Genomic DNA, 24,835 nt, shown 5'->3' on the forward strand with positions numbered 1-24,835 from the left:
GTGTGTGTGTGTGTGTGTGTGTGTGTGTGTGTGTGTGTGTGTGTGTGTGTGTGTGTGTGTGTGTGTGTGTGTGTGTGTGTGTGTGTGTGTGTGTGTTAACCTTGCTCTAGGTCAGAGCCTGCTAATTGCTGGAATCTATCTGAACTTTACCAAGACATGACAAAAGTTTGAATGCAGAGGGGAATGGCAGGACCCAGACAGCAACAACACTAGAGAGGGAGTTTTTTAAGAAAAAGAGAGGGAAAGCGAGAGAAGAATAAAGAAAACATGACATCATAGTTAATTAGAATCAGGTGATAAACAAGGGAGTGATATTTACGTTATACCATATGCCCTGCTCCATGTGTCTCTCTGTCTCTGGGGGGGCACAGCAACAGGTTTCAGACAAGTAAGGTCAAGGAGGAGGCTTTTCCCAGCTGCTGGACCACACTGATGCACACACCTCTTTACCCAGCCGTGTGTGTGTGTGTGTGTGTGTGTGTGTGTGTGTGTGTGTGTGTGTGTGTGTGTGTGTGTGTGTGTGTGTGTGTGTGTGTGTGTGTGTGTGTGTGTGTGTGTGTGTGTGTGTGTGTGTGTGTGTGTGTGTGTGTGTGTGTGTGACAGCCATTTCTAAAGCCTGTTTTGTCTTTATCACATAAAAGACAGTGTTTATCCTCCAGGAAGCCATGTCTGCCATGTGTACTTGTAAAGGGAGAGGTTTTTGCAGCGAGAAATGAAAACCCCAGAACTCATCAACCAGGTTTTCTGCTGGGCTTCTTTCAAAAGTCTAATCTCTTACAGATTCCTGATTCACGTTTTGGTTTGAAATGTTCTCCACCATTTTACTCACAGTTTTGTCATAGATTACTTAGAGAAAGATGAGATGATGCTTTTGAGTTGCCAAAATATTTGAATATTTGAGCGCAGTTCTCATTCTTGACCTTTTGAAATAGTAGTTTGACAAAATAATCAAGGCCAGCTTACAAGCTGTAAAGCTTTCAACAACACAGTATGCATCTATCAATAGTTAGCTCCATCCAGGCAAACTGTGCAAAAGTCCATCTGCCAATGAAGACCATGAGATATGGTTGAAAGCTTCAAAAAAACCTAAGTGGACTTTGAGTCAAGATTATTTTGTAAACCTGGTTAAGAATGAGCTTTTTAACTCATCCCATGGTCTTCATCAGCAGATGGACTAGAAGTATATAATATTCATTGTCACATTATCTTTTATCTTATAATTCCCATCACTTCTCTTGGTAATATATAAAAATTATACAGTGGATCAATTACCTGGGTCAACTGATTAAAGCATTTAATTGAATGTTTAGTTTATACATGTATTTATTTCTATCTCTTTGCTGTATTTACAGTATGAACAACCAATAATTGAACCGTAAAAATATCTAAAAGCATTCAAAGTCAGTCAAACAACTTAAAGACAAATATATTTTTATATTTATTCAGGTTTAAATGATTAGTATTCCAAAAAAAAGCATAAATGGTAAAAAAGACAAGAATTTGTCCTTTTTGTGTTTTTGTTCTTTTTTTGTTAAATATTACACAAAATAAATAAATTTAAAGAATAAAACATGATCGTGTTAGACTTGCTATTGTGTTGGTGCTTCTTTCTCATCCTTTTCATGGTCTGCGTTTCTTGTCTTCTCCTTTTCTATTATGCAGCTTTCTGTCTATACCTCCTCTTCTTGTCTTTGTCTTTTCCTCTTACATATTTTGTCATTTTTTATTTCTTCCCAGTCAAGCTCTTCACATGTACACAAATCTAGAAATGTGAGTTACTAATCACATTTTGGCACAGAAGTCATTTATTTTCATATCTTCTACTGTGCCAATGTACTTGATAACTTAAAACAGAAAATAGTATATACATTGTATAGCAATATATCTTATTTCTTTCTTTAAAAATAGAAATGTCTTTATGCAACAAAATGTCCATAGGTTTCCATTCTGTTCCTCCTCAGTGCATCATTCAGATCTGATTCAGATCTGTCCAATGTAACCATTGCTGTTACTCAAAAAAAGTCAGATAGCCTGCAGTGTGCAGAGCTCTCTCATGGCTGATATGTCCAATCATCGTGGTTGTACCACAATGGGCAGGAAGTGAGTGGCAGTGTTTTTCCTCCTTGTCTTCTTACCCCTCATTGGCTTGCCATTGGCATTCAGTCCCACAAACATGTGCTTCTTCTTGTTGCGCCACTCTGCAGAAGCGTAGGTGTTGTACTTGTTCTCTTCGATGCGTTCAATCAGACGGCAGTCCGGACCAAAGTCCCTCTGCAGGGGAGAGACAAAGAATGTAAATGTCAGAATTTTACACCTGAAATGATTAGTTCATTAATGCTAATTCCAGTATGGCTGAGCGATTTGAAAACATATTTAATTGTGATTATTTTGACTGATATTGCAATCGCGATATGATTCACGATATTGGAGGGAATGGTCATTTTTGCATCATTATTTTCATTTTCATTGAAAAATATATTCAAATAATCTTGGTGTGATATTTTTGGGAGGATCTCTACCAAAGACATTTTTTTTTTATTTTTCCCCAAAGTCTGTAGAATACGATTTGTAGGCCGGGACCTCTCTGCAGCACCAGCAATACTTAGTTCATAATGGTATTTTGACAGATATCTTGCCTTTAACAAATATTGGGCCTGCGATTTGGATATTGCGAGTCCATATAGTAAGTAATTGTTCAGCCCTAAATTTCAGTTTCTCAATTTCATGGATTTGCTGCTTTTCTTTGTCTTTTATAACAGTAAACTGAATATCTTTGGGGTTTTTTTTGTTGTTTTTTTGGAAAAAATGTTTATTGTAGATCAACATTGGGTACATACTGCACTTGTTCATACATGCAACATTGTTTTTTAATTTTCTTATTCAATCAATAACATCAATAAGCAGCAACCAAGAACATACAATTGTAATTATTTGGCAGATTCTGAATACATTATGGTGAGGCACCGTAGCGAACATCAAGACTTAGTTAAGAGACCAAAAAGCAAACCAGGAGTGGGTTTTGGACTGTTGGTTGAACAATCTGATGGCATTACCTTGGGCTTGAGGAAATTGTGATGATCGTTTCTTACTTTATTTGGACCTTTTTATAGACAATTAATTAGAAATGCCCAAATAATCAATAATTCTAAATAATCGTGCTTTGCAGCAACAGCTGTTGAGAGCACATGTGAAAGTGGTTGAATTTGAGAACTTGGATGATGATGTGTGAGATTTGTGGATTTCTCAGGGTCATATTTAACTTTTCCCCACATCAGAAGGCTCTTATACTGTACAGCTGTGGTTGTTCACTTGCTGTATGCTTTATTAACCCCACAAATTCAATGAGCCTAGTCTTCACTTAATCGTAATCTTGTCCTTATCCACTTTTTATTAGCCACATGATGTACTCAGTTCCTCTTGTTAATCTTTCAGTTTCATCATTAGGACTAGAACTCACTTTAGTTGTTCCTAGAAGTTGTTCTGAGCACAGCAATATATGGGAGGTGTTGTAGGTGACGGGGGCAGAGAGGTTAGCATGAGATGCGACATGTTAAAGGTTCAGGCTCTGTGCCAGGGAAGAGCATCGTGACACTGTGTTTGTGGCTTACGTTACCACAGTGACCACCCACTGGTAAATTAATGATCTGAGAGCAACATTTGTCAGTTTACTGGAAGCTGCCCTTGAGCTTAAGGCTAACGTCGCTTAAACAGCCAGTTAACTGGATGCGGTTATTCACGACCAAAAATGTACTCGCCACGATGAGAGACACACACGCACACACAAACGCACACACACACTCGCTCGCTCTCGCTCTCTCTCTCGCTCTCTCTCTCTCTCGCTCTCTCGCTCTCTCGCTTTCTCTCTCCACTGTATCTGGCCACAGCTGTTTAAATTGGTTCCAGAAGTAAAACTGAATGTTCTCAAAGCAAAATGAGAATATTTTACAGACACTGTGCGTTTTTTTAATGTACGATGGTTCTCACTACACCCAAACTGTGTGTGTGCTGACTGCCTTTCAATTAAAATGTTTGGAAAGGCGGATAAAAAATAAAACTAATCATGAGTGACATCAAATTGTGGTAAAAAATAATAATGTCATTACCGTTTTACTAAGTGACTTACTGGCCAGATCTTAAAAAGTAAATCTCTTTATTTAATAGACAAACAATAGTTAAAAAAAAAAAGGATTCATTTTAATGAATTTATCCATCCTTCATCATTGGTGTTCTTTGAGAATTCTATAAATATAGAATTATGGTATAAACCTCAAGGCAATCATAATCCTTTGTGTCCCTTATGTGTATTAATCTGGCAATGTAATGAAACAATGATTTCATTTGATTACCACCGGATAAAGAAGTCCCTGTGTAAACCCATCAAGTGTAATCGAACGCCAGCCCTTCGCTGCCGCGCTACTATGGCTTGTGTTGCACCGAGCAGAAGACGTCATGGGAATTTAGTTTCAGGCCATGCAACAGAAAGACTCTCTGTCTTTTCTACCGTGTGTCATTTCATCTGTGGTGTGGCTCCCAGAGAGACACGCTGAAAGTTGGGTCTTTCAAAGTAAGCAAAAGAGAAAAAAGGAGGGAGAGAATGGGATGAAGAAAAGGAGCGAGAGAGGAAAAAAAACAGATGAAACAAGGGCTGCTCTCCCCAGAGGGACTGAAGCAGAATAGAGAAACTGAAGGATTGTGTTCCCTGTTTCTGAATGGAGAGGTAGGTAGCAGAGAGGAGAGCTCCCATTGACTGACTTTGGTTCCTGTTTCTGGAATAGAGAGTCTTGCAGCCTTGTTCATTGTTTTAAAAAGCATTCAAGAAAAGTCAAAGCTGCAGGGTCAGCACTTCAGGGAGAAAGGTGTCTCTTTTGCAAGGCTTTGAGTCATTAAGATTGACACAGATTGTACACCGTATCACCAGTAAACTTTAACAATCATGACACTCCGTAAGTGTTGGGACACTTAACACCTTAAAGTAGAGGAGATTCTGGATTAAAAAAGTAATTTATATCCTACATTCAAAGGGGCAGATCAGCTACTCACCGCTCCGTATAGCTCTCCCTTCTTGCTGATTGCCAGGTAGTAGTTACTGCTGAGGCCCCTGATGGCCACGACTCCCACATCCACTGACTTGATCTCCAACATACCTGGTGCAGCGGGGACAGAGAGACAAACATGTCAAAAGGTTGTGCGGCTTGGTTCCTCAGATATTGTTGCATTCATGTACATTGTGGTTTCCTTTTTGTTCTGCTGATTTTTGCTGATACCAGATACATATGGTATACATATACATATGAATAGGGCAGCGACTAATGATTATTTCATTATTAATGCAGATAACATATTTCCAACAAACACCCATGTTTGCATCTTCTAATTGCTTGCTTTGTTTGACCATTAGTGCAAAACACAAGACAAAGTGATATAAACCAGAGGAAAGTAAAAAAAAAAAAAAAATTCCGTCCGTCTCCTAATCGATTCATTGGCTAAACCCTTCAACACTTGAGTTTAGATTAGATAGACTTTATTGATCACAAATTGGAAAAATGTCAGTGCTACAGCAGCAAAATAATTCAATTATGGATTATTGGAAGTGTTAGCATTGTTACAGAGAAAATATGAAATCATTTGAAAGAATCACCATGAATTGATCTGAATAACCAGATACAATAGGCATTTCACTATATTAGCATTAGTTTAAAATGTGAAACGGTTCATCATAATCCAAATATGAGGTTTTAGGTCAGCATGCATCACTCTTAATTAGATTCTATAATTTAGCAAAATAGCTTAATAATACTGTGGTTGAAACCTGAATCATCTCAGTTTCTTTTGCACAAGTGAACCCCAGTCTTGTCTCCCCCTTCTCTTTTTTTCTTCACTATGTGACAGTCAGACCTCAGACCGGCCTCTTGCCCCCTGTTCATTTGCTGGTTAGCTTGTGGGCTGCATGCCCTGGGACCGAGGTGTAAGCCAGGAAAAAAACATTTCTCCGTCCTATGTTTGTTTTTCTGACCAGGGGAGCTAGGGCAGGCAGGCAGGTACACGGACAGGATTGAGAGCGGCTTTCTGGCTGCCAGACTGGCAAGAGGTCAAGGCGTCCGTATCGGTTTTCAAGCCTGGACCAATTACTGATTTAAGCTGTGGTCGCCAGGCCTTTCTTCTCTCATCCTAAAGCCAGTTACACCAAGCCATAAAACTATCAGGGGTTTGAAAGGATTAGCTGAAGGGCCCAGTAGGAAGTGGAGCCTGGTTGCAGGATAGATAATGTGAGAAACGGGGACAGTCTATCCGGACTATCTCTAGAGGTCTAGAAATTGCTACTCTTGAGGTTTTAAAGTGACAGTATTAGACAGCTTCCTGTTTCAGTTATTGGCAACGTTATGCAATGCTGCATGTCCCAAAAAACATTTAAATCTGCCTTTTTGAAAGACTAAAGATGGTCCTCAAGAATATTACATTTTTTGTTTTCATTTATTATTTATTTCTAGATTATGCACATATTTTCCCCAACTTTGGCAGGGAGGCAGTAAAAGAAACCCTGGAATAAACCCTGACCAGTAGAAGCAAATGACAATACAGTATGAGAGGAAGGGTTAAAGATCCAGCAAACGTCTTTCAAATCTCGTATATACCGGTCTTCTTACCAGATACCCCTACTCTGCCCTCATTCCCCTTCATCTTTTTCTCTCACTGCTGTTACATCTGTCGCTACTAAACTGTGTCACTGTTGTTATTTCTCATGCAACATGGCATCATGACTTCGCGTAAATATACACGCCAACTTTCTTAAGCCAAGTGGCCTATTATCGGTATGCTTTTTGAACTATCCGCGTTTATGTCTACGCTGTATAGAGCGGGCGTACACATACACGCCACTTGGCGTGTTATCGCGAGAAGAACGTGTTATCATGAGAACAATGTGTTATCGCGAGAAGAGAGCTACGGTTGAGTTTAGGAAAAGAAGAACCGGTTGGGTTTAGGAAAAGAAGAACGGGGTTGGCTTTAGTAAAAGAAGAAAGCGACGGTTAAGTTTAGAAGTCACACGCGGGACAAGGAAACGTCACACGCGGGACGCGATCCCCTCTCTCCTGGGTGAAAGTCCTGTGTTTTACCCATCCTCCACCACGTCCAACCTCCCTACGCGGATTTTCGCCATTTCCTGCTACTCCCTACGCCGTAAATTTGAAAGCAAACGCAAGGTAATGTTAATCAATGGAGGCCAAACTTGAAAACACGCCAATAATGGCATACGAATTGGCGTGTCATACATACACCATTTCATGAGATCAGTCATGGCTTTGTAATAGCAATGAGACTGTTTGGTTTTTGGATATGTATGCCAACGGCAAAATTAACTTGATGTTTTGCAGTTGCGAATGATCTTCTCTTGTATGTGTGTTGCTGGTTTTTAATAGTTTTTGGCCTTTGGACTTTTTGCTCAATGTAGTCGTTGGCATTACTCCATCCCCACTGTTCCTTTATTTGGTCAATAAAGGCTTGTTAAAGCCTCTAAACTTGAAGTAGATTTCCAAAGCTCACAGTGCATCATGTTGGCTCATTATGTTAAGTCCATTACTCACACAGACCTTAACCACAACACAACACTTATCTATCAGGTTCAAAATGTTCCATCTCGCTGCACACACAGCTGACATTTCTAAGCTGTAATCTGTCAGAATAAGATCTGTCAGTGCTGTGCTAAAGGCTGCTCCACCTGTTCAAACCCTTTTCCCTCCTCCCGTTTGATGTGGTTTTTCAAAAACCAAAGCACAGGGCTCTTTTATGGCCCCTTTACCGGTTACCAGAAGCAGCCCGTCTGCCTGCGAGTTGAAAGGCCAGGCTGCAACAAAAGGCTTAGATTGCAACAACAGAGTTTATGGCGAGGAGACAGAGAAAAACAGGACCTGAGCTTTTAACATCATTCATCAGGTTTTTGTTATAAACGCACACACACACATGCACATACACACATGAGCAAATGGGTTAAACTCTGGTGCTAGACATACCTCGCTCTAAAACTAAACTAGAAATATTTTACATTCAACACTTTGCCTTATTGGTGTCTTGGGTGTGTTACTGTATATTTCGTTTTTTTCTGAGAAGGGAAAACTGTTTTTCTCCCTCCTTGTGTCCATTGGATCTCAGCCCATCTTAATTATGAATTTTTATTTTTAAGTGCAAAAGAAAAACAGTTTTATAACCCAACACTGAAATCGCAAAAAGCACAGGATTTAGTTAATATAAAAGGCATGGACATTTTCCGCTATCACCAAGGGCAAACACCTGTGTGTAACAGGACAACTCTACAACTTTCATAAAAACAAGCCAAAAGGGTCTTTGCCAGTCAAACCCAAAGCGTAACACTAACAGAGCTACAAGTAAATAAACACAATCTGGCCTTCTAACAGTAAGAAACTGTTCATTAACAACTTCATCAAGACCACTAGGATTTTTTAGCCAAAACTAAACTCCAATGTGACCCTGTCAAATCTCTAAAGGTGAATGGAAATTTGCCTTTTAAAATGCAAATCAGACGCACGAAAGCAGACTGCAGATACGCAACAGCAGCTTTAATAGATTTAAGCATTTTTTTAATCTATTACTTTTATTGGTCATTAAAGGGTTATGACACTGGCAGATCATGACTTGTGTCTTGAGTTTGTGGTGTTTATCCACATTTCATGGATGGTTGTTGTTAATTTGTTGTCTGGTTCTCTCAGACTTCCTAACCTTTACCTTCAATGTTCCTTTACTTTGGTCTTCCTCACGTCCTTCTGTCCTCATCATCATTCTCTTTAAATTAGCTCCATTTTCTTCTACTCTTTTCCCAGTTAAAACTTCCTCTTTCTCTGTAAACCTGTGTTTGAATCTGACTGAGTAGACATAAGGCAAAAGTAGCTTCCCAACACACACACTGGCTTGCTAGCACAGAATGTTTAGTTTTGAATAAAGTACTGTTGGAGTAGCCTACAGTTATAGCCTACAGTTATTAGTTTATTGCCCAATTGAAAGGATATTAACCTTGGTTTGACATGAAAGTCACTTGATGTCTCTGATAGATCTTTCTTTCTTTTTTAAAGTATGGTTTTGGGTAGTCATGCCTTTTTAGTAGTAGTAGTAGTCAACAGAAGAGAGATGACAGGAAATGAGGGAAGACTGATGGGGAATGAGATGCAACAAAGTAGTTCTCAACGCAGGTAACCTAGGTAACTTAACTTAAACTTAATAAATATACAATAATGTAAGACGACCAAAACGTTAAAAATTGTCCCTGATAATTTGACGTGTTTTTGCCCAGATGCCATAGAAAATAATGTTGAGTGTAACATTCACTTGCAAGTTAAGATGAATCAAACACTCGTCGTCACTTGAAATGAATTTACTGCTCTGAACAGCATCACAGTGCACATATACATAACATGCTCACAGATCTACACACACGGGAACACGCACATACTACAGACCTCCTGTCGACCCCCCTCCACCCCCCCCAACACACCCTGGCCCCCTTTAGAAACACGGTCAGTGAGACTCCAGCTGAACCTAAAGGTTATGGGAGGTTATGAAAATCTTTCCACTGTTTATCCAGGGGCTTTTTTGAAGATTATACTGCGGTTGTTTCCCAATTTGACCTCGACATGGTGACCAGCTGTGAGTGGGTCTACTGCATGCCTGCAGCCCGTAGTGGTCTCACTCTGTATTGTGAAATATTGTCACTTGCAGACTAGTTTGTGTCATGAACTCAGCGAGAAGAATGGAATTGGTTTAGTTCTTTTATTCTGGGTCCAGTATTTAGATATTTGGATGACTTTACTGTGTTTTTTTTCAGCAGCGACTAAATATGTCATGCTTTTTTTTTTTTGATTTGAAATATAAATGTGTCATCCAAGCAACAAAAAAAATCATAAAACAAAAGTGGCCCCTATTATGTAATTTCTTTTTTTAAAGATTTAATATCTGACTTGCATCAGTTGAGGTCTGAACACTAAGATAATTTTTCTCTTGGAAACTATGGCAGCTGAGTGACTGACGATGTCTCGTATTCATTGTGACAAGAGTTCACAGCCATGCATCTGCCAAAAACTCAAAAGAGAGAAAACAAGAAAAGAAGAAAAACACAAAAGAAGAATAGAGGAATTCAGAAAGAAACCACCCCCAAAATCAGATATCAGTTGAAAATATTAAACTATCGTGCTGTATTAGGCCATATAGAGACAAAAAACAAAGAGCAAAAGGCATGTAAACAAGCCTTCTTGGCCACTGCTGCATTTCAGCAAACCCATGCTTTTAACAGGATTAAACTATTTCCTTTGCATTATTTTTTCTCGATGTTTGGTTGAATATTTCCATCTCTCTATGAAGTCTGAGAGAGAACCAACACTTCTCTGTTGTGCAGTTTGCATGGTGAGTGCTGGCGAAGGTATTGGGTTGGACTGGAAACTGCTGTATATTATATGTTTTGAGGAGCGTTTAGGTATTGGTTTAGACTGATGTGGTTGACATCAGTATCATCATGCACTAAGTGGCCACATCACAGCCTGCCTGGCCAACGGTTTTGACCGAAGCTGAGAAAACGGAGGCCTGTTTCAGATTCATCAGCATCAATATTTTTTTACAAATAGAATTTTTGTCTAAATGATTTGTTTTCTAAATTTGTTTTGTTGGTATTACATTTCTGGGTTATACATTTGATTAAACTAATATTGTGTGCCCTTTTATGTACTACATTGAATGTGTTTCTTCTCAAGTATTTTTTTCATTAGCAGGATTATTCTATTTGACCTGCACTCACTGTGTTATTTAGCGTATTCTTTCCCCCATGATGGTTTTATTTCCTTCCCTGACAGGAACACTCACATCACTGTCTTTTTTGTTGGACAGAAATAGCCGAAACCACACACTGTTCTTCAAGCTGTATGTGATTTCAAAACTGGCCGGGGGTATGAAAAGAAAAACAAACCCAGATTATTCCAAAATCAAACAAAAGGGATCACCTGAGTGATAACCCTCAGTTTAAAAGTCTAGCCAACAGATAGCGTTAACTTTCTCGTCTGAGCTGCTCATCGTTCCAGCACCGCATAATTTGAGATCACTTTGCCGGGCGCAGCAAGACCGCAGCAAGTTATGTCACACACATTTAAGAGCTGCTTGGAGGAAACCAAAAGAAATTCACAGTGATGTTAATGGTGATTTGATGGAGAGGAGAAAGAAAAAAAACATAACCACCTGAGATATTGTGATTCCTTTAACACAGTTGACTTTGTAACATGATAAAGTGCCAAAGCTGCCAGCTTCTGTCAAAACATTTCACAAGCCTGACACGGCAGGAGTTATGTTTTCAGGCAAAGTGCTGTGACCATCGTCTGCATTTCACACATTTTTTTATTTACAGTTCAGCTGCCAGTGAGATGTTGCCCAACTGTTGCGGTTGGATTTGTTGGCGTTGGACTTTCAGCTTTAGAAATCTTGTTATATTACACCGCAGATATAATGCACCGACATGCTTAAATATTTTTTTGCCACAAGTCTTTCTCTATCGTTGTAACTTTCTTTGTCTCACACTTTCGTTTATGCACACACACACACACACACACACACACACACACACACACACACACACACACACACACACACACACACACACACACACACACACACACACACACACACATACATAGAGGGTAATTAGCTGGCATTCCTGGCTGCTCTTTTCAAATGGCCAGGCTGTCCAGATGCCTCTCTGGACTCAACTCTAAGCTTTCAGCTCTACCTTTGATGACTCCATTAAGAGCTGAAGCATGGCGTGTCTATATGGCAGCAGCCCTGGATGTTATCTGTTAAAGGTGTTTTTTTCTTCACCTCCCGCTCAGGGGCGTAGCACAAAAGTCTGGGCCCTGTAGAAAGGCATTTTCTGTGGGCCCCTCCCCGCATCCACAGCAATTCATGTGAACACCAAAGTGACACTTTTAGTATTAGGCTTTCAGTGCATTTTTCAGCATAGTTGCTATTAAAGAATATCTGATGAAAATATGCTATAATGCAATTCAGGCTCTTTGCTTTTTGGTTTTCTAAAAGAAGTTTGGCATGACTTGGGCTGCAACTAACAATTATTTTCATTAGAGCCGCAAAGATTAACCGATTAGTTGTCAACAATTTTATTAATCGACAACTATTTTGATAATTAATATTAATCGGTTAGTCTTTTTTTTTTTATTCTCTGATTCCAGCTTTTTAAATGTGAATATTTTCTAGTTCTTCACTCCTCTTTGACAGTAAACTTTGGAAAACACTGACATTTTTCACAATTTTCTGACATTTCAGAGACCAAATTACTAATCAATTAATTGAGGAAATAATCAACAGATTAATCGACAATGAAAATAATTGTTAGTTGCTGCCCTAATTTTATTGTCAATTAATCTAACGATTATTCTCTTGATTATTTGGTCGGTCCATAAAATGCCCATCACAATTACCTAGAGCTCAACGTGACGCCTTTAAATAATTTTTTCTCTCACTCATTTTTTCGAAACCCAAAGAAATTCAATATACAGTTATATAAAACAGATAAAAACAGTAAACCTGCACATTGGAGAAGCTGGACCCAAAGCAAATTTGATTCTTGAGCTTGAAAAATGTCTAAATGTCTTGATAAAAGCTTATCAAAATAGTTTCTGGTTAATTTCTGTGGATCGCCCTATAGATTGATCTGCTAATGGTTTCAGATCTAAAATGGACTAGATTACGGAGTGAGAAAGTTGTTTTGTTTCCTGCTACAAGAGGTCACTTTTCAGCCCAGTTTATAGTATAAAGGGTCATTTTATGGGATTATGCCGTGGATGAAGCAATTAAACCACACTACAAAGTGTATTTTATAATCAGAGTTTCACATTTCACGTTGGTGTTTGCATTGTTTCTCTTTTTTCTTCACAATGACATTCTAGAACAAAGTAGTGCTGGCTCCAACTTTGCTAAGATTACACAACGTTACAACATTAAGGGGTGGAGAAAAATGTCATGCTGACATGGCAAATACTGCAATTTCCGGCTCTTAACAGTAAATGATGCTACAAACGTCATTGTTTACTTGAAAGTGAATATTGCTGGGATTCTGCTTTGCAGTTTGTTGCCAAATGTAATGATTTGTTATTTAGACAACAACAAACTGTTGGATTGATGTTAGGACAGCACTGAGATGAGCCAGAAACTGAGTTTAATGGGCAAGATGTTTGCAGGTTTTCAAGGATAGGACTCCGTACTCTCAGATGTATCCAAAACGTCCACACAACTTAAGTACATTTGTAAAGTACATATTTGCTCATTTAGCAGATTTGTATACCAGTCGCATGGAAATGATGATTCACACAAAATCTTGATAGTTGTTTAGAAATCTGGTTGATTACGGAGAACTAGTTGTACGTCAGAGTATCTCCCCCTGCTTCCTTTTCTTTCTCTTCCTCTCTCAAGAATATTTATAAGTGTACTTGGCAAGAATCCGCCACATAACATAAACAATGAAAAAGGCCGTCCATCAAAACCAAGATGTCCAACTTAAGATTCTTTGCGGACAGTAATCGACTCTTGGTGTTTGGAGCCATTTTCTCTTCAGGGAGCCGAAGCGCTCCAAAAGATCTGAAGATCTTACAGAATCATCATTTTCTGCTAAAAGACTTTTGTTTAAGGTTGTGCCTAACTGGTGGAGTTTGTGGCAGGGCCGCCTCGGTCTGCCTACAGAAATCTGGCTCTTATTTCAGTCTTGATGTAGCTGACACATTAATGGATGGGAGTGAATTAATGGGAAATATCAAGCAGCGATGATAGGAAATATGTAAACTGGGATGAAAAATTAGACGGATCCTGTCATTGTCCTCTTGGCAGAAACACTGAGCTTCAAAAGTATAACAATTGCACTTTAACAATGTAGAACTATCTTAACCAGAAATATCTTAACCAAACGTATTAACTGTGATGGGTTGTTGTGATTATTTTCAGCTCTGCATGTTTTTCCAGACACATCCAAAGCATTAACACACACATGCCCCATAAATTACCCTGTTTGGGTGCTTGTGGGGTCAAAGCGTGCTCATACATCTGGACCTCTGGACCTTTACATTCACCCCTATGTTGGAGATGAAAAATAGTGCTGACGAAGGTGGGGGGAGAGAGGCGAGGAGTTGCGTAAATAGTAGTTGTTTTTACTTATCTTGACTTAAACAACATTTTTAATATTAATTGTAGATTCACAAAAAAAAAAACTGAGATGAAAATATTGCATTTGACTGAAACATTACATTTTAGTCGCTCAAGTTTAATCAAATATGCAAGACAAGAATGCCATATCTGACAACTGTCTTTTTATTACTACACAACACGTAGACCATCAATGAACTGTACTGTTGCAGTCATGAGGAGATGAAAATGGCAAACACCAATGAGTGCTGCACATTTTGCCATGGTAGGGGCCAGATCATTTCTTGCGTAACAACTCATACTGGACCTTTGAAAGTTTCCAAAGTCTCAGACGGTCTAATATTTAGTTAAAGACAGAAAGTTGTAAAACGTCTACAGCAGGTCAATTCAGCAACACTTACTCCCTCACAGCCTCAGGTTCACAGTGTAACCTGCACATCAGTACATGCAGGTTTTCTTAGTGCAGAGTCTCTGCTTTTTAGATATTTACAGCCTGATTTGTAGGACTCTGAATAACTCTTGTCCCAAACAAAGATTATGTAATAACTTTTGTGAAGTCCCATTAAACTTCCAGTTAATACCAGTAAACGGCCTATTAATCAGTCTTTCTCAACAGTCTACAACAATGTTATCAATGCTTTGGCTTGGTTTCATTATAGTAAAATAACATTGCTCTTATGTAAGATATACTTAATGTTATGTAATATTTCTGCAGGACATTGACCGCGTTTGCTCCGTAGATTCCATTAAAAGGAATCATGAATCAGAACTGACATGATTTGATCCAGACTCTCATTTCAGATATTACCAAAACATCATCATGAAGAGTGGTATGTGAAAATGAACTGCTGACTTGAGGATTTGTTCGTCCATACAAGCAGATTGTAGCTTCTAGGATGTTATAAGGTGATGAAGTAAAAGAGCCTGACTAATTTCACTCGTTACCTTGAATGGTTTTCCATGAATTTTGTTTACAATCCATCGGGTTGTTTCAGCCATAAGCAAATATTAATGTCAGTGCAGTTGGAGGGAGGGTCAGAGGCAGTATAGGTTTATTGTATGTTTTCACAGGACAGCTGAATCTAATTGTTGATGTTAAACTCGGCTCTGGCAGCTTTAGGAGTACTCAATGATAGGTTCAGTATTTCCTGAACAAGCTTGTGCAGAGATGTTTGCACAACACTTTTATTTACGGCTGTTGGACAGAAGAGTCCATGAAGATGTCAAAGTTACTTTGAATGAAAAGCAACACTGACACTAACCTCTGGTGCATCCAGTACCTCCTCATAACTCTCTTTTATGGGCCACACTGTTACCTTTTCCCACGAGAATCCTAAACTCATCACACAGAATGCGGGGCGAAACAGTCAGAGTAAGGCAGCAAAAATGAAGACATACAGAAACTGAAAAAGGGGAAAAGGCTGGGACTAATTTCAAGATTTTCAGGAAGGGCAGGCACTTGTTACGAGTTTTTTTGTGTGTTAATTTTGCTGAGTCATTTGAGGTCTATGGATGCAGAGGAGAAAGATAAATAAGTGCTTGTGGTTTTGAAGACCTTATTCAAATGTTCCTAAATCGCAAAAAAAAAAAAAAAAAAAAAGTGATTCCACCATTTCTGGGTGAATTTTGCTTTTTGTTGTAATATGGAATGTAATTGCAAAAATCTCTATCTCGCCAAGTAATTTTAATCGAGTCCTAATAGGCAAATTTTCTCAAAACAAGTGGGAGAAATCTGCCAAGGCCAAGTTTGAATCATTTCCATTACAAATCGACTTGTTTCATGAATTTTCTAGAATCGAGTGTATTTTCCTTCATTCTAGTGCAGTGATCTGCCTTATTTTGTCTTGTTTCAACATACTGACACTCGCAGACACTTCTGAAATTAGGCCTATATTATATTAAGATATTTTGTGTTATATATTATGTTATGTTATATATTATGATATACTGTATGTTAATGATATATTATGTTAAGAAAAACCCAACTTCAGATTCAGTTATAGAAAAATTTACTTTGTACGATGTGGAATATGCACTTTAGGAGAATAGTTTCCTCCAGAAGAATTAAAATGTATTAGTCTTGCACACAGAATGTGAAATTTGAATCCCCCAGCTACAGCACATAACTAACTGTGGCGGAGTAACAAAACAGCCAAAAGTGATGTGTGCAGTGTTAACCTTTTGCATTAACAAAGCTTCCTGACTCGGGTCACACCAGAGGGGCTGGACCTGTGTAATTAGCCTGGACGTGGAAAACCTGCACTAAATCAGAATAATGTCCAGTGTATTGGACTCTCCATAAATCGTGGTGCGTTCGATTCATTCATGTCAGTGTGTACTGTGTCTACTGTGATTAATGTTAACAATAAGTATGTGTGGCAGTTTTTACAATCCGGGTGGCCACAATGAGAATCAAAGCTCCAACTGTGGTCAAGTTGGCACCATTCAATACTAATTGAGCTACGCAGGACCACAAGTCTGTGGTCCAACTGCAAACACATGTCCATTTGTTTCATTGCTTCATTTGTTTGTTTGTAAACAAGATGTGACAGTCCGTGGAGGACATTGAGGGAAGAAAACAAGGACAGTTTTGTTGCTTATGGGCAGTGAAAGGATCAATGCTAATCACACGACGGCCCGACAGGATTTCCATATTCAGACTAGGAGCGCCTTATTTTGAAGGCCTTATGAGGTTACATGGATAGAAGGGCATTGATCACATGAGCGCAAATAGACAAACACTGACATGCACCAGTGAGCACACATTCACAATCCAGGCCCAAAACCATAAATGATGTACTCCCTTCAGCTTTGACAAGATGATTAGAAAGGCTCGGCCGTGGAGGAGAGCCTCGACCTCGTAGCTGGAGCTGCAACTTCTTCATAACCTCTGACACCATCTAATGACACTCATTTGCAATCTGACCTCCTGAACATTACCAGACACTAGACCATGATAACAACACTAACAACTGCCCCCTCACTAGCTATTCATTTGATGTTTTTCTAAGGGAGTAGTCCATTTTTGACAAATAAGATCTTGGGTAAACTTATAGATGTGCAACACTCTTGTATGATATATGTTATATGTAGAGGATTCTCTCAAAAGAGCCATGTGTGTTTAATGAGCACATAAAGGCTAGAAACCTGCATCAAAGACAGCTCTAAAACTGTACAATATAAATAAACAATGTTATAATGTGTATATGCATATAAAAACAACTGAGCAAGAATGGTCCTGCAGAAAGCATGTCTAGTATGTCAAGTACCACATCCATGTTCTCAGTTAAGGGAGGAGAATTTAATTATGTTCTGTTTGGTTTAGTTTGAAGGGTACAATTTGTTCTCTCCTGATTTTAGAGCACATGCAAAATAGCAGGAGGTGGCACATAGCACACAAACTGCTGTACATGCAGGCTTGTGCACAGATGCAAATACTGTCAATGCACAAGCACCTAAACATATTAAATGATGTGCTGATGCACACATTATTTAATCTTTATTTCATTACAGCCGAATCTCTCCAGTTTACCACCCATATTCTTTCAATCTGAAACATGTTAAAGATCTGCGCTTGCTATCAGGTAGATACAACTTGATGAAATGCCTACTAAATATACTACCAAGACAACATATGCCCTGAAAGCTTTGGCCAAGTCCTCATATTTAGGATTTTTTAATTTTGCTCTAGAAAGTTCTTACCTACTTCCCACCACAATCAAGTGGCAAGAGCTGTTGAAATTGATGGATTGCGCTTCTAATGCCATGACCTGATGTCATTATAGTAAGTGACACGTTGCACCCTAATGGTTGAGCTCTTTATGTGCATGTGTGTAAAAGTGTATGTGTGTGTTTGCACATGTGCTAGTGTGTGTGTCAGAGGACTGCAGGCAAGGGGAGGGAGGAAGGGACGCTAATTGAAATTCCTTCAGCCATGTCTGGCAGAGCCTTGGTGTCTGAGTGACAGACACACACACACACACACACACACACACACGCACAAACACACACACACACGCGCACACACATATTCACACTGGCCCTGGCCCTAATAAAAGTGGGCTTTGCCATATGGAGGCCATGTGCAAGACTGGCCTCTCTCTCTCTGTCTCTGTCTGTATGTGTGTGTGTGTGTGTGTGTGTGTGTGTGTGTGTGTGTGTGTGTGTGTGTGTGTGTGTGTGTGTGTGTGTGTGTGTGTGTGTGTGTGTGTGTGTGTGTGTGTGTGTGTGTACTCTCTTAGCAGGAGAGGGTTGTACAGCACCACAGAGCCACAGACAGATGTATACAAACCTATGTGTTCGGTATGAAGTTGTGCAAATGATAAAGATCCATTTTTGAAGATTACATTCCCAGACACACACACTTTACATGCTGTGACAGAATCGAACACATACAGTAGAAGTAATGCAGCAAGAGCCTCTTGTATTATCTTAAAGAAATTAGCTTGTGTTTTAGACGTCACCCATCTCATTCAATGAGCTGGCAGGGAAACTCTAGGCAGGTAAATGTGGGAGTAATGTTCTGTTCTCCCTCAACAACTACTGTCAGTGTGCCCTGAGGCGATGCGCCTATTCTGAGCTGCGCAGAGACCAGAACACTGTGGCAGTTGTGGAGAACTTCCAGATGTGTTTAACTAGAAGATAAAGTTGTGGACAGAAGAATGATAACAGCTGATTTCCTATTCTGGATCAGTCATAAATGATTATGATGACCCTTACAAGGCATTAACAGTATTTATCATTTTACAGATGAGATTAGGGCTGTCCCAAACGATTATCTTTTAAACGATTAATCTAGCGATTTATTTTTTTGGATTAGTCGACTAATCTAACTATTAATTTTTCGATTAGCGATTCTTTTCCCATTGCTCAATTATTAACAATTTACACAAAACTAATTTCAATAAGGTTCAAGTCTCTATTTATTTAAATTGTTTAACACTGCACTGAATTTGTAGTGTAACCTGAAGCCAGATGCAGGCTATCAATCCAACCACAAAATAAAGTCACTTTCAGGAGGAATACAAAAAATAAAAACTTTAAGTAAACAGAGCAAGTGCAAAAAGAGTAGTCTATTTGCTTTTTTTTTAACAGTAGGTAAAATAATGAATAAGCTCTTGTTTAACATCCAAGCTCTTCTTCCTTTAATTTAACTCTAATTATTTGTATCTAAAGGCTGGTTAAGCAATGTAGGGAGGAGAAGTTGGACAGTATTTTTGTCCCATTCCAGTGATTGGCACATCTGGGTGATGGCATCGGATATGCGTTAGCATGTTAGATGTATTCAATGTATTTATTGTACAAGGAATACCTCTTGAGATGTGTCATCTCATTTTCGAGATGGTCCTTGGTAGGACTGGACAATTCAAAAGACAAGACATTACAGTACAACAACTTGCGATCTTAAAGACGCCGGAGGGTCCTCTAACTCTTGTGGGTCGCCACCACTCGCTATACTCGTCCTTTTGTGCTGCTATCTCTGACTCACTCACTGGACCGTCCTGACAAAAAACTGCACGTAGGCGGAGGAGCTCGGCTAGCTCCAGAGCTAAGGCGGGGCTACAGATTAGGTGCCCCTAGAACCCGCGTATCTAACAGTAGTTCCGCATTACATTAGTTCTGCATTATATTAATTAATTTGCACGCAAGTTTTATTTATTTATTTTATTTAGTGACTCGTCGACGCAAATTATTTGTGTCAATGCATTTACATAATCGACTACGTCGACGAATTGTCCCAGCCCTAGATGAGATGCTTTGTTGCTGCCATAGCTATTGTGCTACAGTTTGGTTTTTAATTAACTGAAAACTAAAAATAATTGTATGTTAATGCACATTCTTAACATGCATCTTAACTTCTATTATCTTACAACAGATTCCATAAAATGTGTGCATTTTGCATTCATCATGCAATCATACTTTTTCCTTCATCAAATCCTAAAGTTAAGTTATCTCAAAGTGCTTTAAAGGTACCAGTGGGGTTTCTCAGTGCCCAACAGTGGAGGATTAAGAGCTGGGAGTCTACCCAATGTGAAAGAGTGTAACTGTGTGAATGTGAGACTGAGTGGTGCTGACAAAAGAGCATGTGTGCTCAGTGATCCTTCTTAGGATAAATAAAGGTTAAAATCCTATTTCACAGCCCTCAAAATACACAACCAAAAAAAGGAGCAAGAATTGCATGTCTATTACTTTACATCTGAGTCTGTATACCCTCATACTTAGCATGTGCCCACCACTATTATAGCTGCAGTACAATAGCAGCAAGGAGTAAGTGGACTTGTCATTCTCCCCAGGGGTTTGGTAATAGCCGTGTTTTAGATATTTCCTCGAAGAAGAAGAACTTTCTCTGGGCAATTTCTAATTGGTTCCAGTGGATCATCTCTCTTTTTTATCTTCTTGGCATACTCATTTTGTTTTTTCCTCTCCCTTTCCCACTGTCATGCTTCCCCCTTCCCTAACTTTCTATAGTCTGGCCTGCCTCTACAAATGGTGAAACGGCTGAAAAGCATGCGGCTCTGTTATTTGTTTTTTTGCACGGTCACCTGTTTTGATGTGCACGTTTGCCAGGGGTGGAAACCAGAAACCTCTCTCTTCACAGATAAACACAATGAGAGAAAACCAGTCCCATCATTTGCTATAGTGTTTTCTTTGACAAATATGGACATAAAAAATGTTTTAATAGCAAACTTCATAACATGGACCTCTCTTCTATAAAGGAAACTATATGGCTCAATATCCAATAAAAGCTTAAGAAATTCCCAGATGGCCTTCTAATTCTCACAAGCTGATATTTCCATTCTTAAATACAGCTCAAAATATAAACAACCAGTGAAACACAGAACAATGTAACAAAGTCGACTTACTGTATGGATCATCCTCACTTTTGGTGCCATTAACTTTTCCTTTCTTGTCAATGCGAAGGAAGAATTTCTGGTAGGAGAACAGTTTCCTTCTGCGCACATCTCCTTGTAGATGGTTGTAGCTGCTCCGCACGTGGCGCCCGACGACCGTCGCTGAGGACGATGACACATTGGTCGCCCGTGGCAACCTAGCAGAGGATGCGTGCAGCGGTGCCGGTGATGAGATGAAGATGTGAGGAGGAGTCCCTCGCAGTGCATTGTGGTGCTTTTCAGAGTCTGGTGATAAAGCGGACAGGGGCGATGATGAGGAGGGTCCGAGCAGGAGAAGCAGGAGAAGGAAAGTGACAGAGAGGATGAGTGAAGGAGGTCTGTAGCAGGGGCAGGTGGAGAACCAGGCGACCGGTGCACCTTGTGTCACTGTCCATCTACACATGGTAGTGGAGCTGAGAGAGCTGTGGAGGAGCTCAGGGGCTGGGGCATGCTGAGCTGGGTGCAGGGAGAGGGAGCGAGAGTGGGAGAAACTCCCCCTGACTGACCACCTCCTCTGTCTGGGGACCCCCAACCTCACTGGGACTGTAGGTGTTATAACCTGAATGGCTGACTGCGGTAGATGTGATGTAGCGTTATTATCGGTAAAAGTGATGGCGATGCAGCTGCTGGTGGGGGTGAAGCCTGCAGTCTTGTGGCTGACTCTGCTGTAGTCACCGGTGCTGTTTATTCCTCAGCAGCGCCGCAGGAATGCGTCAACATCAATAACTCAGATCACCTCTTAACGGGAACAACTGGGGGTTCGCCTCAAAGACCTCTCACCACCTCCTCCCTCTCCTCCCAACACTGCTGCTCTTTGCTCCTGGTTGCTCACACACACCCACACACGCACTTACTCAAAATCCCTTTTTAAAGTTTAAATGTACACCTACACTTTCACATCTGAAGACAAAAACACACAGTCCATTCATATACACTGCTAAAATCTACTCCACCGCACTTCCACAGTCCAGGGAGGTGGATAACAGAAAGGCGGAGGAGGTCTGGATAAAAGATGCCAAACTGCTCAGTACTAAATGAATAAATAAAAACGGGGAGTAAAAAAAAACCCAAAAAATCTCCCGAGAAATCCACGCAACGCAGGCCACAAAAAAAAAAGAAATTCACAGAATCCAAACTATCTTCTCTTCTTTTCTCTCTTTGTTTCTCTTGGTTTGTCGGAGCTGGTTTGAAGTTACTTGAGTGTGTAACTGAGCCCGGGAGCTCTTGTCTTTCTCTCTTGTCTTGTTGTGCGTCTTGTCAGTGAGCTGAGCTCCTTATCTGTGCTCTGTCCTCTCGGAGTCTGAGTGCTGGAGCAGTGCGTTGCCTCTCTTCTTTCCTCCTGTGTGTGGCTCCCTCTCCTTTGGCCCCCTCCCTCTTTCCTTTGCCTCTCCCTCTCCGCTATCTCTATCAGCGGTGCGCTTTCTGGTTATCTGGAGTTTCTCTGAGGTGACTGAATCTTGTCTTTCCTTTCACCTTATTTATTCGCTGCAGTTCCCCAGATGTCATCTCTTAGTGTAATTATGTCTAAAACACTGTGGGGCGGTGGTTGCGCACATATAATGATTTATGTGTGTGTGCTCGTGTGTGCGTGTGTGTGTGTGTGTAAGTGCGGTGTGGGGGGATCTTTCATCCCACCCTCTCTCTCCTCCTCTCCCCTCTATTCTCTGTCTCCTCCCCTTCCCAGACAAAACTCCTCCAGTTGAGCAGAGCAGGTCCAAAAGAAAACCATTCTTCATATCTCACTACTTTTGCTGAGCTCTTAGGTTTATCTTTCTAATATTTCTGTCCTCTTGATTAATACTGTGTATTGTTAGACATTTTTCAGTGCTGATAAAATATCTGTGTTTTAGTACGTACGGTACCACAAATGCACTGTAATAACACTGAAATGCACCGTTGAATGAATGTTTCTTTACAAACACATTTAACAAATGAAGCCCAAATTCTGAAATATTAAATTTGCATCACAAGAATGTTGCCTAAGTACAATAAATTTGAAACTGGCAACATTTATTTTAAATCAGACTGTGAGTACTCAGTGACACTTCGGACAGTTTTTTATTCTGTAGGCTGGGCTTATTAGAGATATTATGGTCAGTACCAAAACAATATTAAACTTTATTATAAGGTACATGTCATGGTCTCTGCTAGTTTTTACTACATATTAATCCCTGGGGACGTAACATAAATAATTGACAGTTCAAAGTTCAACAATAAATAAAAGATGAAGCATAGTGTTAGTTCAGGCAGAGCGCTGAAGTCGCTCTTGCATTAGCCGATTGGCATCAGCAGCTTCATTCATGCTTCTACAATCACTGGCTCATTCACAGCTCTGTGGCTACCAGCTGACTTGTAACATCCAATTATATTCAAGCAGGTGCGGCCATTATTAACCTGACACCTGGGGGGGAATTGTTCATTCAGCAGAATCCTGGTTGCTCCCTCAAAGAGCCAACTCTTTTCTGCCAAATGAAACTCTATAGCACTTATAGCTATAAATGCTCAGTTCATTGACATAAGTGTCTCCAAGTAATATTCCTGATTAGGTCGTCTTCTCCAGTGCAAGGGATGTTCATTACTAAAATTACCTCCTGTAGTGTTTGTGACGGAGTTAGAACCTATGAATCCTCCACCCTCCATGATACATAGTGCATGAAAATGGCCAAAAAATGTCTTCTCTGTGAATATACACAGACCAGGTTAGTGCTGAGTCAAGTCCCCCTCAGCTATTTTGACAGATACTCTCAAGTGATTTCTTTACTTGGAAGCTTAATCTTTAGATAAACAACTCTCTGTTTGGATGAAAGAAGTTGTACCTTACGTGTGTTGCTGCGTTTACTCTATCAAGAATCTAGGTCTGCTGTCTGGTTTCAGCATTGTTTAATTTCCTTTTCACATTGTTAGACAACAGCCACATCTCCGCCCCTCTCAGTTATTACTGGAACTACTAACTCCTGTCGGAGGTATGCAGCAGATTTGAGTTATCACGTTCCGCTGTATTTTTTCCTTCATTAAGTCCCTCAGTGTCAATCAGTCATGCATCAGTAGGATTTTATTTTCCTTTCAAGTATAAGCTGTCCTATCCAAATAAAGGCCTAAAAATGCCCCAAAAATAATCTTTAAAAAAAAGAGAATTTGCAGCAGTTGGATGATGCCAGCAATCTGTCATTCATGTCAACTTAAAGGGGTGATAGAATGATTTTATAGGGTATTTCACACTGTTCCTTAAGGTCTCCAAATAGGGTATGTAACATTGATTGGGCTGAAAATGACCCGGGTGCTGTTCTATGCTCCCTAATGCAACTCTATGAAAGAGCCCTGGATTGAAACGATTAAAGGTTTTCTCCCTTATGTGGTATGCTCATGAATATTTAGATGAGCTACGCGCTGATTGGTTGGTTTACAATGAGCACACACACACACACACAGCCCCACCCCTCCTTACCATGAGCTGAACGAAGCTACAGAGGCTCCAGTGTTGCCAACTTAGCGATTTTTGTCGCTAGATTTAGCGTCTTTTCAGACTCCCTTAGCGACTTTTTTTTCAAAAAAGCGACTAGCGACAAATCTGGCGACTTTCTGTAGAAAAGACGCCAGTATTGTCCGGCGAGCACGCAAAGGTATTTCTCTCTTGTGTCCGCCAAAACGGTCACTTCTTTCTTCTGTTCTTCTGTGACTGAGGAACAGCCCCTCCCCTCTCTGCTTTCTCCTATATACAGCAGCACTGATCAGAAGGGGAGACGGCAAGTCAGCGA

At 40.0% G+C, this 24,835-nt stretch overlaps 1 protein-coding gene across 1 annotated transcript; it reads right to left on the bottom strand.

Annotated features, from left to right (window-relative positions):
• Window positions 1–1,414: 1,414 nt before the first annotated feature.
• On the bottom strand, window positions 1,415–23,720 carry LOC120545859 (fibroblast growth factor 3-like). Its single transcript, XM_039780483.1, has 4 exons — window positions 23,669–23,720; window positions 21,054–21,770; window positions 5,041–5,144; window positions 1,415–2,271 (listed from the first exon to the last, which is right to left on the bottom strand). The coding sequence occupies exons 1-4, from the start codon at window positions 23,718–23,720 to the stop codon at window positions 2,071–2,073; spliced, it is 1,074 nt and encodes a 357-aa protein (XP_039636417.1). The 3' UTR covers window positions 1,415–2,070.
• Between the last annotated feature and the right edge of the window lie 1,115 nt (window positions 23,721–24,835).

The sequence above is a fragment of the Perca fluviatilis genome, chromosome 17, assembly GCF_010015445.1.
Source record: "Perca fluviatilis chromosome 17, GENO_Pfluv_1.0, whole genome shotgun sequence".
In the NCBI taxonomy this organism is placed as follows: domain Eukaryota; kingdom Metazoa; phylum Chordata; class Actinopteri; order Perciformes; family Percidae; genus Perca; species Perca fluviatilis.